At 30.8% G+C, this 13,346-nt stretch overlaps 1 protein-coding gene across 1 annotated transcript; it reads left to right on the top strand.

Annotated features, from left to right (window-relative positions):
• The first annotated feature begins 11,150 nt into the window (after nucleotides 1-11,150).
• LOC111042688 (PRADC1-like protein) lies at nucleotides 11,151-12,643 on the top strand. The gene is made up of 5 exons (XM_022327379.1): nucleotides 11,151-11,459; nucleotides 11,553-11,689; nucleotides 11,790-11,908; nucleotides 11,978-12,145; nucleotides 12,321-12,643. Exons 1-5 carry the CDS (start codon nucleotides 11,384-11,386, stop codon nucleotides 12,439-12,441), a joined length of 621 nt encoding a protein of 206 aa, XP_022183071.1. The 5' UTR covers nucleotides 11,151-11,383; the 3' UTR covers nucleotides 12,442-12,643.
• The last annotated feature ends 703 nt before the right edge of the window (nucleotides 12,644-13,346 follow it).

Here is a 13,346-nt window from a genome sequence, read left to right as displayed (position 1 = left end):
TTTTAAAAGCTAAACATAAAATGACTGTAGGTACGTCATACAATACATATTCCTAATATTGTTTGATAAAAAATAATGATATTTTAATTAACTTTTGGGAAATAATATTATATTATGCTGACATCGCAAAAAAAAATTTTTTTATGCACTAGGTAAAACATTTGATAGATAATCGTTAATCAGTAAAAATTATTTTTTTAATATGATTATTATATTGATTATATGATTTTACTAAAGAAGTATCTAATATCTTTATGGTTGGTACCTATAATATGTGTGAATAACCTATGCTTTAATTTGCAATTGTTGAACTGTAATAGTTTATAGTGTTTATACTGAAAATTCCAATAATAAAAAAAAACCTATGCTTTATTTGAACTATTCTTTACCTACGTTTTTATTTATTCCGCTTATTTTAAAATGATAACACCATTAAAGAGTAAAATGTGAACAATGTACCAAAATGTATATTGTATTGAACTTGGAATCCTGTCGAACGCATGCATAACATTTTATTTGAAACTACAAATCTTTTATCATTATATGACATTATTTTATACACCGCACGAATAAGTTGTAACCGCATATTCTAACCATTTTATAGTACAGTGTTTACTTGAATTTTATAACAATCTTTAAAACACTTTACAGAAATAAAACTTTTGGTTTTTTTATTACATTCTAACTCCTAAGTATTAGCATAATTATTGTTTGTTGTCCGTGGTGATCTGTTTTACTTCCACCGGAACACGTCATGGCACATCGCTTTAAATAAGTGCATACCTACCTGTACTTATTATATTGCACATCATAAGCTTATAACATAGGGTTTCCATATTATATTTTACATAAACCGTGAGAAACATTTTTCGTGCAATTATTATGGGAAAAATCTTACCACTCCCCCATCCATGGTCAGTCGCTAGTTTTAACATACTATTTTTTCGATACAAATATATACAATCACACAATGCTAAGCACTCAATGACATATACCTTTATAAGATAAAAAAACCTACTCAATGACTGGTGTTATATAATATAATTGAATAAAATATCAATTTAGTGATAAGTGATAAGTAAATAGTAAAAATGTTCGTGAGAGAGCAGGAAAACAATGAACGTACGTATTCGTCGTTTATTGTCGACACAAAGCCGGACAATAATTGTTTGTATTTTAACCATTTTAACTTTGATTACTATTTACTACACAATATTATATTAAACTAATGTTTATTTAATTAAACTTATATTTTTATTAGAGTTTATAAGGTAATGTTTAGCTGGAAAATTTATTACAGCAAACGTAAATAACCAATAACCAAAATCTTCTAATTAATGTAAAATTATATTATGAATTGTATTAACACTCGTAAAAACAAGAAGATAACAAGTACGCGGTATACGACTAAAGAATGTCCGCATTTCGAGTCACACTTCTGCGTCGCGACACAGCGGTTGAGAATCCTCCAAACTAGAATATTAGATTATACCTATTGCAGACTGTATGAATTTAATTTAATACATTTACAGTCTAATATTCTAGTTAAATTGAAAATATTAAATTATAATAAGTAAAGCCGTTTACATATGAGCACAGGTCGCGCCACTTAACAAAAAAAGTAGCCACGTTTTTGCATAAGTTACTTAAGGCCGGACTGGGTAGGCGGGATACCGGGAGTTTCCCGGTGGGCCACTTGTACTTGTTGGGACGTTTTTTTTTTTTTAGGTTTATTGGTTTTATCGGTTACGGGCCTTACGGCTCATCCTGTCGACAGATGTATACGCATTTTCCAATGCGATCGTTTTGGAAAATTGTCCAGTGACGACTCGTGACTGTCGGACATGGGCGTGCGACAAAATATGAAGACAATTCCTTAAACAGATATGAAAAAATGTATAAACCGTCAAAAATAGATGCTTGTGTCATATTATTTTCTCCGTTAATCTGTAATCCCTACGTTATCGTAACACATGTCTGCACCGCCTAAAATGTGCGACAATTTATTATAATCATCACACGAACTCCCGCCTACTCCGGTGCAGCCGAAATCATAATCGACGCAATTTTGCAGAAGAGCTCAAATCCTAACAAATTGCTCAATATGTATTAATGTGTGTATTCTGGAATCTAAACATATGTATTTTAAATAAAATTTATAACATTTCTTTGTACTAAACGATTTTTAATTTTTTTAATTTTTAATAATAATATTAAGTGTTCATATTCTCAAAATAATGTACAATCATTTTATATGAAAATTTTTGTTTTACCTAAGTGGGCCGATTTTTTTTATTTTACAGGTAGAAATTTTTGATTCGGTTCGGTTTTGCATAACTGCATAAGTATGTGTTCAGCGGAATCGATTTTTTATTTTATCTTGTTCGCTTTAACGTTATTTGAGTGCATTGATTTGCCATAAAATTTAAGTGTTCATATATTAAAGTGTTTATTTAAAATTTAAAACGCTAATAAATCGATTAAAAATTAAACACTGCTTAGACGTACTGAGTTTATATTAAATGCACGCATACACTTAACATACGCGGTTTTCTACGGAGTACGATATCATAAGAATTGTATAAGGTTTATAGTACTTTGGTACTTACAATCATTGGCGTGCACAGTGCCCACACTGCTTGTTCTGCCCCGATGCCTTTGACATCGCCAAACACACTGTTTCCTGCAGCACCAGAGAGGGGTGCAATGAATTCTGACGTATACATACACGCTTCGGGCACCCTCTCTCCCCACGTTCGGAATGATAGAACTGCGCCGAGGACACGTTGTTGATGATCTGTTCGCCGAAATTACCGGGTGGGTTGCGGTTCTGCAAATGGCTGAAGAATCCTATACGTAGGGTTTCGTGAGAGACAACCATGGTAATATGGCTAGGCATAAAGCTCAAAAGCTGGACCATATATCACTATCACGCTGCTGAGTGCTGTTACAGATCCTACCAACCAAGTCCCTTAATTTCTCCTCTATGATGCGGCTATGCGGGTGGGACGACGATCGCGGCAGATCCTGCACGAGATTTGATAGCGGTGGACTTGGGAAAATTGGACAATAGTATAGGTACGTTACCTACATGTTTACACTTATACCAACCTTATATTATGTAATACGTTAGTATTTAAGAACATATTTTGTAATTTTTTAGTGCATAATATAAATCCGAACCCCACTAATCACCAAATTAACGTAATTGATAGACGTATCTCGTTTGATAAGTCACTGCAGTATAGGATGTGTTGAATTTAAATCCAACGATAGTCAACGTATTCCATAGGCGGAGATCTTGTGAAATATTGAGAGAGGCTCAAATATTTGATGACAAACAGTCCCGTGGGGTCCCCCACACCCCCAACACACTAATTTTTACATTAAATCACTCGTAAAAAATTGTTCTCGTTGACTCGTTATCATAACAACTTAAATAATTACAAACATAAAAAAAAGAATAATTAATTAAGTACAATTACCATTTTTAACTTAATTTTATTATTCTATTACATTTTTTGTTAAAAGTATTTAAAATAGCTTCATTACTTAAAGCTTTAGTCTTATCTTTTTCAATACATAATATTGAAAGTTCATTAAATTTTTTTTGATGCATAGATGTTCTTAGCCATGTTTTTATTTTCTTCATAGCAGAAAAACTTCTTTCGCACGTAGCAGAGCTAATAGGTAGTGTTAAAGCAATTTGTATCATTTTATAAAAATTAGGAAATACTTGAGGTGAAATATTCTTTTCGATATCTTCAATATCGCCTCTTTCAGGTTCAACTAGATAGTATATATTATCTATGATAGATACCTAGGCGAATACTAAATTCATAACTTCCCTTTAGTTTTGGTCTTTTAGGACCAGACTCTAAATCACCCAAGTCTAAATCTGAGTCGTATACAACTACTTCAAATTGATCAGTAGTATTTGTCGGTATCTCTTCAGCTGTTTTTGATTTAAATTGAAATATTTCAAACATATTTGAACTAAATTATTTATCAAAAATCTAAATCACAATCTCAAAAGAAACGTATTCCCAAGAACATCAAACAAGTAAAATATAATTTAGTATAAAAGGGTCAATACGGTTACCTACGGTTACGACTTACGGTATAACACGGTACGAATACGAATGTACGATACCCATTACACAATGTACGAACACGATTCATTCCATCACGATAAACTTTACGATAGGTTTAATCCAGCTATAGCGATAGTCCTATAATAGTTATCGCTTCTCGAGGATTAACAAAAATTAGAAAAGAAATAATATTTTTCTCATCTATAAATAGAACGGCGAATATGTTATTCAATATTGATGGCCAATTGGTACAAAATATGTACAATATCAGGTATATAAACTTTAAACACAATATAATATTATTGTGAATTGTGACTTAATTGTTCGGTGTGTTACCGAAAATAATAAATTGGTAAATAGTATGTATGTAATGTACCTACTAGGTGCACTTATGTAATTGTGAATATAAGAATATAAAATAATGAAAAAAATTCTGCAAACTGTACAAAATTACGGTATTGTTTATATAATATTTTTAGGGGGGCTTTAACTTCAAATTATTTATTTGGGGGGGGGCTATGCCCCTGTGAGTCCCCCCGATTTCCGCCTATGACGAATTCGATGAAAAACGATTCCTAGCGGAGAAATTTTGGATACATTATGATAGTTGAATATTTCTGACTTCCGTACCAAATTATTTCGAGAAACTCATCTTACTTATATTTCTCCAATAATGCGTCATGATTGAGATGACTTCATGCTAATCATATACAGGGTGTTTCTGGAGTGTGTGAGGTAATTAGTATACGCATACTCACTGTGATGCCACAATGAAGACAATAAGCGCAAAAATGATGCGATATCTCGATTCGTATGAGAATTTTGCAAAAAAAATACGACTAGGTAGAGTGTTTATTTTTACATTCAAGATTATATTCTAAAAATAACTTTAAAAACCCAAATTTTGAAGTTAGAAAAAAAATTCCAAAAATATCTTCATTGTGGTATCACAGTGAGTATGCGTATACTAATTACCTCACACACTTCAGAAACACCCTGTATAATTAAAAGAACGATGTCCAGTTATCAAAAAATACTACCAACTAGAGGACTAAACACTAAAATATTTAGCTGCTTGACAGTATAATTTTGTCTCCTGGTAGGCGAACACTAGGAGTTTGGTAATAAATACCTGGATACCTGTTATCATACGGTTAGGGGATAACTGAATCCCCACCATTTTTGTAAATTATATTAATAATACAGTTTAAATGCTATAGAACCTACCAATAATGGCTTTGAGGAAATCTCTTACTAGGTATTCTTACTTTGGAAAATCCCGAGTTACGTCACTCGACCACTGCTATCAAGACGGGTTGTATGTCGATGACGAAGTTTCGTGTGAAAGATACCTATAGGTACCTAGTACCTACAACCTACTGTGAAGACTGAAGGTACTTATCGAAATGCGGAAGACCGAGTGACGGGAGAACTACAACCAGTCTCTAGTTTAGCCTGAGGCTGTATCCAAGTTTTTAACGAAAAAAATGTGCACGCGCAGTGTTAGTAATGTATTTTTATAATTTTTCCCGTCATTATAATTTATTTATTATACCAAGTGATTCGGGAATGATTTATGTAGTACCTATAATTAAAAATGTATAAGTGTACCTAAAATATAAATTAAATACCTACTCCAGTTGACTAAATTGTAGACAATCCACTGATGGAATAAGTTGTGAATATGTATAAGTAAAACATTTTTAAATTGAAAACAATCAATGAAAATTAGAATATAAATATCCAAAATATAAAATAATTGTTAATGTATAATATTTCGTATTACACTTTATTTTATAAGATATATTGAAATGATTTTAATATATCTTGCATTATTATAATTAGTCATTAGGTATCACACAGTGCTAATCATTTTTTTTTCATTACCTTAAAGTCTCAACAACTAAGGACTAACTATTAGCTAACATATTTTCAATATTACTGTTACATTCAGACACTATAAAGAATTGTACGATATTAAAATATGATTAATCTTAATATGTACAATGTAAATTAAGACATATACAATTATAAAAGGTTATAAAGTTTAGTTGTTTTTAGAAAAATTAACATTTTGTTGGAATTTTCATAATTGGGTCCAAGTGTCATATACGTGCTCAGGTATGTTTAATGAGGTTCTGCAGATGCCTGCATAATGCTAAATGCTAATCTATTATGCACTTATATTCAGATTCAAGAATTGGTACATTTCTATAAGTTCTGTATCAAAAACCTACAAGGTTCAGGTTCTTTGTTTAAATATTTAAATATTTGTATAAATGTAAATATGAAATGTCTATAAAAAAATTGTGCGTATATCTTTTCAAATTTTATAATTTTGATACGTACTTATGAAGAACCTTGCATTACATATTCAAGTCTTAGCTATAAAAATTAAACATATCCTAAATTTTTAACTACAAAAGTATAAAATAATAATTTGCAAATGTTCGTGAATCTTGTCAAAATTTTAAATTCAAATGCCTATAAAAAAAATCGTGCTACTTAATATCGAGTATCTTTAATTTATTTTAATTTTTTTAAATATTATTACATTTTCTATTAAAAAAAGTTTTAAAAAAATTTTCACCCATCATGGTCAAATAAATACATTGGACACTATGCTTGGAACCGAAAACAAAAAACAAACTAGGCTGTCCAAGGAAAAAATTGATCATCAAAGCCAATAGATGGCGCGCCAAGTGTGATTGTCCAGTATATCAGCCAGTCCACTAACACTCAGCTGATGTGGTCTTTGTTTAAAAAATCCGAGAATAAACAGTTTGCTCAAGTAGACCTAACAAATTTACACTAGGTTATTATTTATTAACCATTAACCATAACATATCCAATCTACGACATTTTTTAATATGCACTGGGCAGGCCTCCACTTATACCGCCCACTGAGATCTTTCGTCAAATTATTTACTGTTTTTTATAAATGTTTTTAATATGCAATCAAAATGCTACAACAATATCGTGTTTTGACATACATATATTTCCAATAATAATACAATTTTATTGGTTAGTACTTATAGCAACAGCACTTTACTGGTTTTATAATAATAATTAATACTAGAAATATATAATGAAATATCTTCAGAAATATAGGCTGACAAACAGTCTCTGCCAATAATGGTTTTTGCATACAATTGTATGAGATCAAAGTATTCAAACTTAACACCTCCATTACAGTGACCTACTCAATAACCGAGGTACGCTTGGCACCCACCTTGACCCACTGCAACAGAGATCTTACGCCTACGGTTCGTTAGAATTTAATTTGAATATTATACCTATTTGTTATTGTTCAATTTTTTTCACAATTTGAATTCTGAATTAAACTAATTAATTTGATTATTCAATAAAGAAATGAAAATGTTTTTGATTCTGAGAGAAATGATTACACGATTTGTATTTTTTTGTATCTGTCATCGCCGCTTGGAGCAGTAAAAATGCTTAAACTGGGAGTAGTTTTTTGTGACAAATTGGATCTAGTTGGTAGGTATTTTAAATTGTAGAGGTCTGCAAAAATAAAAAATTCAAAAAAACAAAAAAATAAATAAAAATAGGTATTCTAAAAAAAATATCTATTGTAGACTTGACATGTTCACAGAATATTCCAATTAGCATTTATTCAAAATAATTTTGGTCATTTTGTAATATTTATAGGTATTTAAAATGACCGACTTTTTTCAGTTTTTTTTTTCGTTTGACTGTACTACAACAGTTTTTGTTTTTAAATTAAAAAGGGCTTGAAAATGTAGTACAAAGCATAATTTGTTTATACAGCAATTCAAAAATATCAAAAACACATAGTTAAGTACAATGTTTCTTATGAGTGTTTAAAATATTTTCCCTTAAGAAATTCATCAAAATCTCCAAAATTTTCACATTATTTTGTAGTGTAAAATTCACAAAATGTTTAATGTTCATACCTTAAGTTTGTAAATTAAATAAAAATTTCTTTACAAATTTTTCTTACGAAAATAATTTTAAAAAGTTGAGCACTTTACCTTTTTCACAAATATTTTTTGTGAGCGTCTAAAGTTTAAACTTTGACGGAATCTGATATCTACTTGTTTATTGACGATGTAACGGTAAACGACAAACGCTTTCTCAAGGCCACCAAGTAAATACCAAAAACCCAGTAAAACTACAAGTATACAGAAACACGTTAATCGAGAGACAACACCTCCGCAATCTGACGGTCCGAGTAGACGAGGTAATTTTCACCTGTCTAACCACGTCATTGAACACCAACCCGATTCCTTGCCCGGGACGGCCTATAATATTAATATATCTTATTCGGTATAAATACATGGACTACCCTCAGACAAATTTCCTCAATATCCCACCTCCTGTTCCAAAATATATGAACGATACACCGACCTATAGACGACAATTATGGTCAAATAACTAAGAATAAAAATAAAATTCATCAAATCAGTATCTTCGTATGATCAACCTCCCACTAGAAGTAAATAGTATCGCCGGGATAGTGGGATACAAGTCGTATGACAAATATTGAAGGATCACTTCAACTTCTTCCTTCAAACCAGCAACCGCTCTCAAAACCATGCCTGCATGTGCTAATTGAAATTTTAAAACTACCCAAACCTTCAGATATGACGACCATTATATGCGTATAGTAGTCACTATTGTCGCCAACCCAGCTACTAGACTATTACGCAGACGACCAGTTCAACTGTCGACAAGCGAGCAAGTGTGACCGGAAGTCACGTTGACGGACCGACCGCTGCGGGTTGGCAACTCAGTTGATCAACAACGACAACCGATGAACACCTCGACTTAGCACCACATCGGAAACCCGCATACCACGAGCCACTAGCCAGGACAGATCTGGCGAGAACAATCAGATTCCGAAACAGAGGAAACTCTGATATCATCGAATAGCCTTTTTTAAGGCTACCATAAAGTTCTAGTTAATCCACCCAACGCGCTTGATACGTAGTAACCAGGGTCAACAAGTAATTTCTATTGGAGTTCGGAAGATTAAAATTATAAAGAAGGTCATGAAAAAAAAAATCTTTGTAAAATTTGTATATTTTTATAATACCAATATGAAAACAAAAAAATGTATTAGAGCCGCAAAAATCATAATACCCAACTAACCTAAAATTATTCAAATTAAAATTAATTTTGATTTCTATTTCGTCAAATTACAGGCATTTGCCAAATAATTTTACATTTTTAAATTTATTTTATAATAGGTAATTCGATTGTAAAACTAAATATAATCATAACATTTTTTGGCACTTATTGTCTTGTATCTCCTATAGGTATAGTCCAATCTACGTGGCTGCATGACTGCGGACTGCACTACTACGGTCTACAATATGTCGATATTATTAAAATTGTATACTATATGGACATGGTTGGATTACACAGCCTGCAGCTGACAACTGCTATCTGTCAGCGTAATCGACAGGCGACAGTTACCTGTTGTTATACTTATTTATAGTTAGACATAAAATTAATTTTCAATTTTTTTTGTGGTTAACGACTTAGTGTTGACATATTATTTCTACATGTTAAAACTGAAAATAACTTGATATTCTCTACAGTTTACTTATTAATGCATAACTGTTTGAAATGTTTTTTTTATTTACTTGATTAAATATCCGACATCGCTATATTCGTAGGCGCAAGTAGTACAATTTTTTGAGGGGGACCAAAGCCCATCCTATAATAATTTTTTTAATGATATATTCTTAGTACCAAGTAATGACTTTTGAATTGAGAGAACTTGGCAGACATTTTGGGGTGGGGACAAACCCCCGAATTGCTCTAATTGGCCTATTATTCTGTGCTGGACATTGTACTTAGCGAAACAAAAGAAAAATAATTAAAACCCGTTTTCATCAAATTCGATATTGTTTTTTGGTGTAACTAAAAAAATAAAAGTATACATGAAATTTTCACTGAATGCTTCGATTTTTAATTTCTATACACCTTTCAATTTTCAAAATATTTTAATTATTTTTGAACTAATTTATAGGCAAAAGACAATTTAGAATTTTATTATTTTTTTTAAAAAATATTGTTGATTAACAATTTTCGCTTGGTTAAAAACTTAAAAATTGAATGGAAAGTTCCTCATAAGTTGTCACTGAAAATTTAAAAAAAATTGAACATCAAAATCAACAATAATTTTTGTCATAAGCCTACTTTACGTGGTGACCTTTTTTAGTGAAGGATGTTCAATTTTTTTTAGCTTAGGCATGAAAATGTAATACATGGCTTCTCATAAATAGTTCTAACTGAAATTGCAAAATCTAAAAAACATATTTTCACAATTTTTTTTTTAACATTTGAAGTTCAAATTTGGACTAAATTAGATGTTTAAACGAAGAATAACGATTTTAGTTCTTTTATTGTAATTATTCAAAAATATAATTTTGTAGGACTTGAACTTTAACAATTTTTTCGGAAACATCTGAAGCTTCATTTGAACAGCTGGTTACACACTAAGTGAACAGTTCTCGAACGTTTTTAATCGCTTACAACCCAAAGTCAATTACACATTTTAGGTACATAGACACAATTTAAAAAAACACTTTATTAAAACCAAATAAATTATTAAAAATCTAAAATATTTATCTAGGTACTCCTCTATAGTTTTATTTTAATGGTACGTGTTTATATGTTACCATATTACTCGCACGAAAGAATTTCATGATCATTTTTTGAAAATATTTGTACTACCCCCTACCTAATTTGAAAGATTATGTAATATGTATGACCATTTCTAAGTTTTTCGCCTCTAGCTCTTGCACCATTTACATAAAGCGATAAAACTGGAGCGGTGCTGGAGAAACTGTTCCTCGGCCTCACCCTTCGTGCATCCTATAGACATGATAATAATATAATAGATCATCATGACAATGCCATGATATTGTCTTAAATAAGAGCAAAGAATATTTTTGTTATTATTCAGAATTTATTATTCTGTAATAAGAGCGTCCGCCAGCAGAGATAACACGTAGACGTTATCAGATGTTTGGTGACGATAAGATGACGAACATGATAACCATCACGGCACGTCCAGACGACGTGTATCGTGTATGTGTTTTATTTGTTCGAAGGTGTTCGAGCTCTGTTATGTTTTTTTTTTTGTTTAATGAATACTGAATAATAATTAACCACTCGGCATATACAATGCTAACATATGTTCAAAATGCTCACTATAAAGGACGCGATTGCTTCAGAGTCGTCCACCGACCAACCGTTCTGTTAGCTGTTGCTGTTGTGCCGTAGTGACGAAAATGATTTCAATACGAAAAGCCGTCTTTGTCGTAAACACTTTTCTGTTGTGTGTCTTGTTGGTTTTTAACATTTATTGTAAGCTCCTCGGCGTCCAGTTATTTAAAAAATCTCAAAAACAATAAGAATATAATGGAATAATGATGTGTTTTTGTACTTATTTTTTTCCAGTCACAAATGGGGACATGACCATTGTCGATGTCAAAGAATTCGAATACGGAGGAGATATATTTTTTGAGATAACACATCCACCAGAACTACAGTACACATATCGCATACGACCAGCCAAAAGCTTTGGCATCCCTTTTGTAAATAATTACCTTTTACTGATAAGCCCAATTTTAGGTTTAAAGGAATACAATTAGTGTTTCATAACTTGATAATATGATTTATTTATTTTTTGTTAAGGACAGGGAAAAATTTCCAGCTAAAAATACAAAATTGGTACTTGTCGACCCTCACCATGGATGCGAAATTCCTAAAAACGCAAAGCAACTTGAAGGGAATGTTGCATTTGTGAAAAGAGGGTAATTATAGTTATTTTTGGTACAGTAATATTACTAAATGAAAATGTGTAAAACAAATTGTTTGAACAGTGTGTGTAGCTTCTTAAAGAAAACTGTAATCTCAGAATTATCTGGAGCAAAAGCTATTGTTATCACAGACAACAACATTTATGATGATACAGCTTATATCCACATGATTGATGATGAAAGTGAAATGTCTGCCAATATTCCAGCTGGTTTCCTTGTTGGAAAATCTGGGTAAGTTGTTTCTTTAAAAATCTAAATAATTTCCTATAACAATACATTTTAAACACCAAATTATTATTACAATTTATATTTATTTATTTGGGCCATATGACGTATTATGTAATTCCAATTGAAATATTTATATAAACTTAATATATAATAAAACAATAATTACACTGTGTTCTAGGCATTTAATACACACCAAAATGACTGAACTATTGATGACAGAACTCCCCATTGTGTTTCCATTAAACATGACTTATGTACCGATACATGAAATCAAACAACCACCGTGGATAACAATTTGAATCTTGTACGTTCAACTCAATACTAGACTGAAAATCCCTCCATGTTATCGTATAGTTTTAATGTTAATCTTTATGTTTTGATTTTATTTTATTTGATAATGACTGAACGGAAATCTCACATGTTAGAATATAATTGCAGACAATTGAGGACCTTATTTTTAAATAGTTTTAGCTATAATTTACTACAATTATGCAGTTTGTATAGATGTATAACATTATTTGGTTAATTTATTACAGGGTTCTATTCAACAGGGAGTTATTTATAACATAAAAATGTAATTTTTAACCATAATATTTGAGGTAACCGTTCATTTTTTGTATTTAATATTTATTTGTATATTTGAATCAATGATGGTTAATAAAGTGGCCAACAAAGATGACAAATAAATAATGATAACAATATGATAAATAAATGTATAAATGTAATTGATAATAATATATCACATCATAAAATTACCAATTAGATTTATATAATAAATAATGTGTTTTATTGTATTTTAATAAATTTATCCCATTTATATTATTTTAAATTTATATTCATTAACCAGATGAATTATTTTGGATTTTGCATTTAATATGTACTTGAATATTGAATCTATTAGAGTTAATTATATTTTAAACCAGTCAAGGAAAAACATACTTTAAATCTGCAGTTTAAAAATAGTCATAACTTACATAAAAATAATATTATCAATAAAATCCTCAGAGATATCCCAGATAATATTCTTGTCTTTAAATTTTATAACAGGTAAATTCACTCTAATTTTAGAAATTATGGAGTGAAATGTATTATTCTGAATGCAAAATTTACCATATTGTATATTTGTAAGATAGGGACGACAAATTAATGTATGGTGTCCTAAAACCTGCTTGCCGGCGGCCAGTCCCTAGTCATTAGTGCTCTC

Source organism: Myzus persicae, unplaced genomic scaffold, assembly GCF_001856785.1.
Source record: "Myzus persicae strain clone G006 unplaced genomic scaffold, MPER_G0061.0, whole genome shotgun sequence".
Taxonomy (NCBI): Eukaryota; Metazoa; Arthropoda; class Insecta; order Hemiptera; family Aphididae; genus Myzus; species Myzus persicae.
The sequence above is the reverse complement of the archived record's forward strand: the minus strand, read 5'-3'. Positions and strand labels throughout refer to the sequence as shown.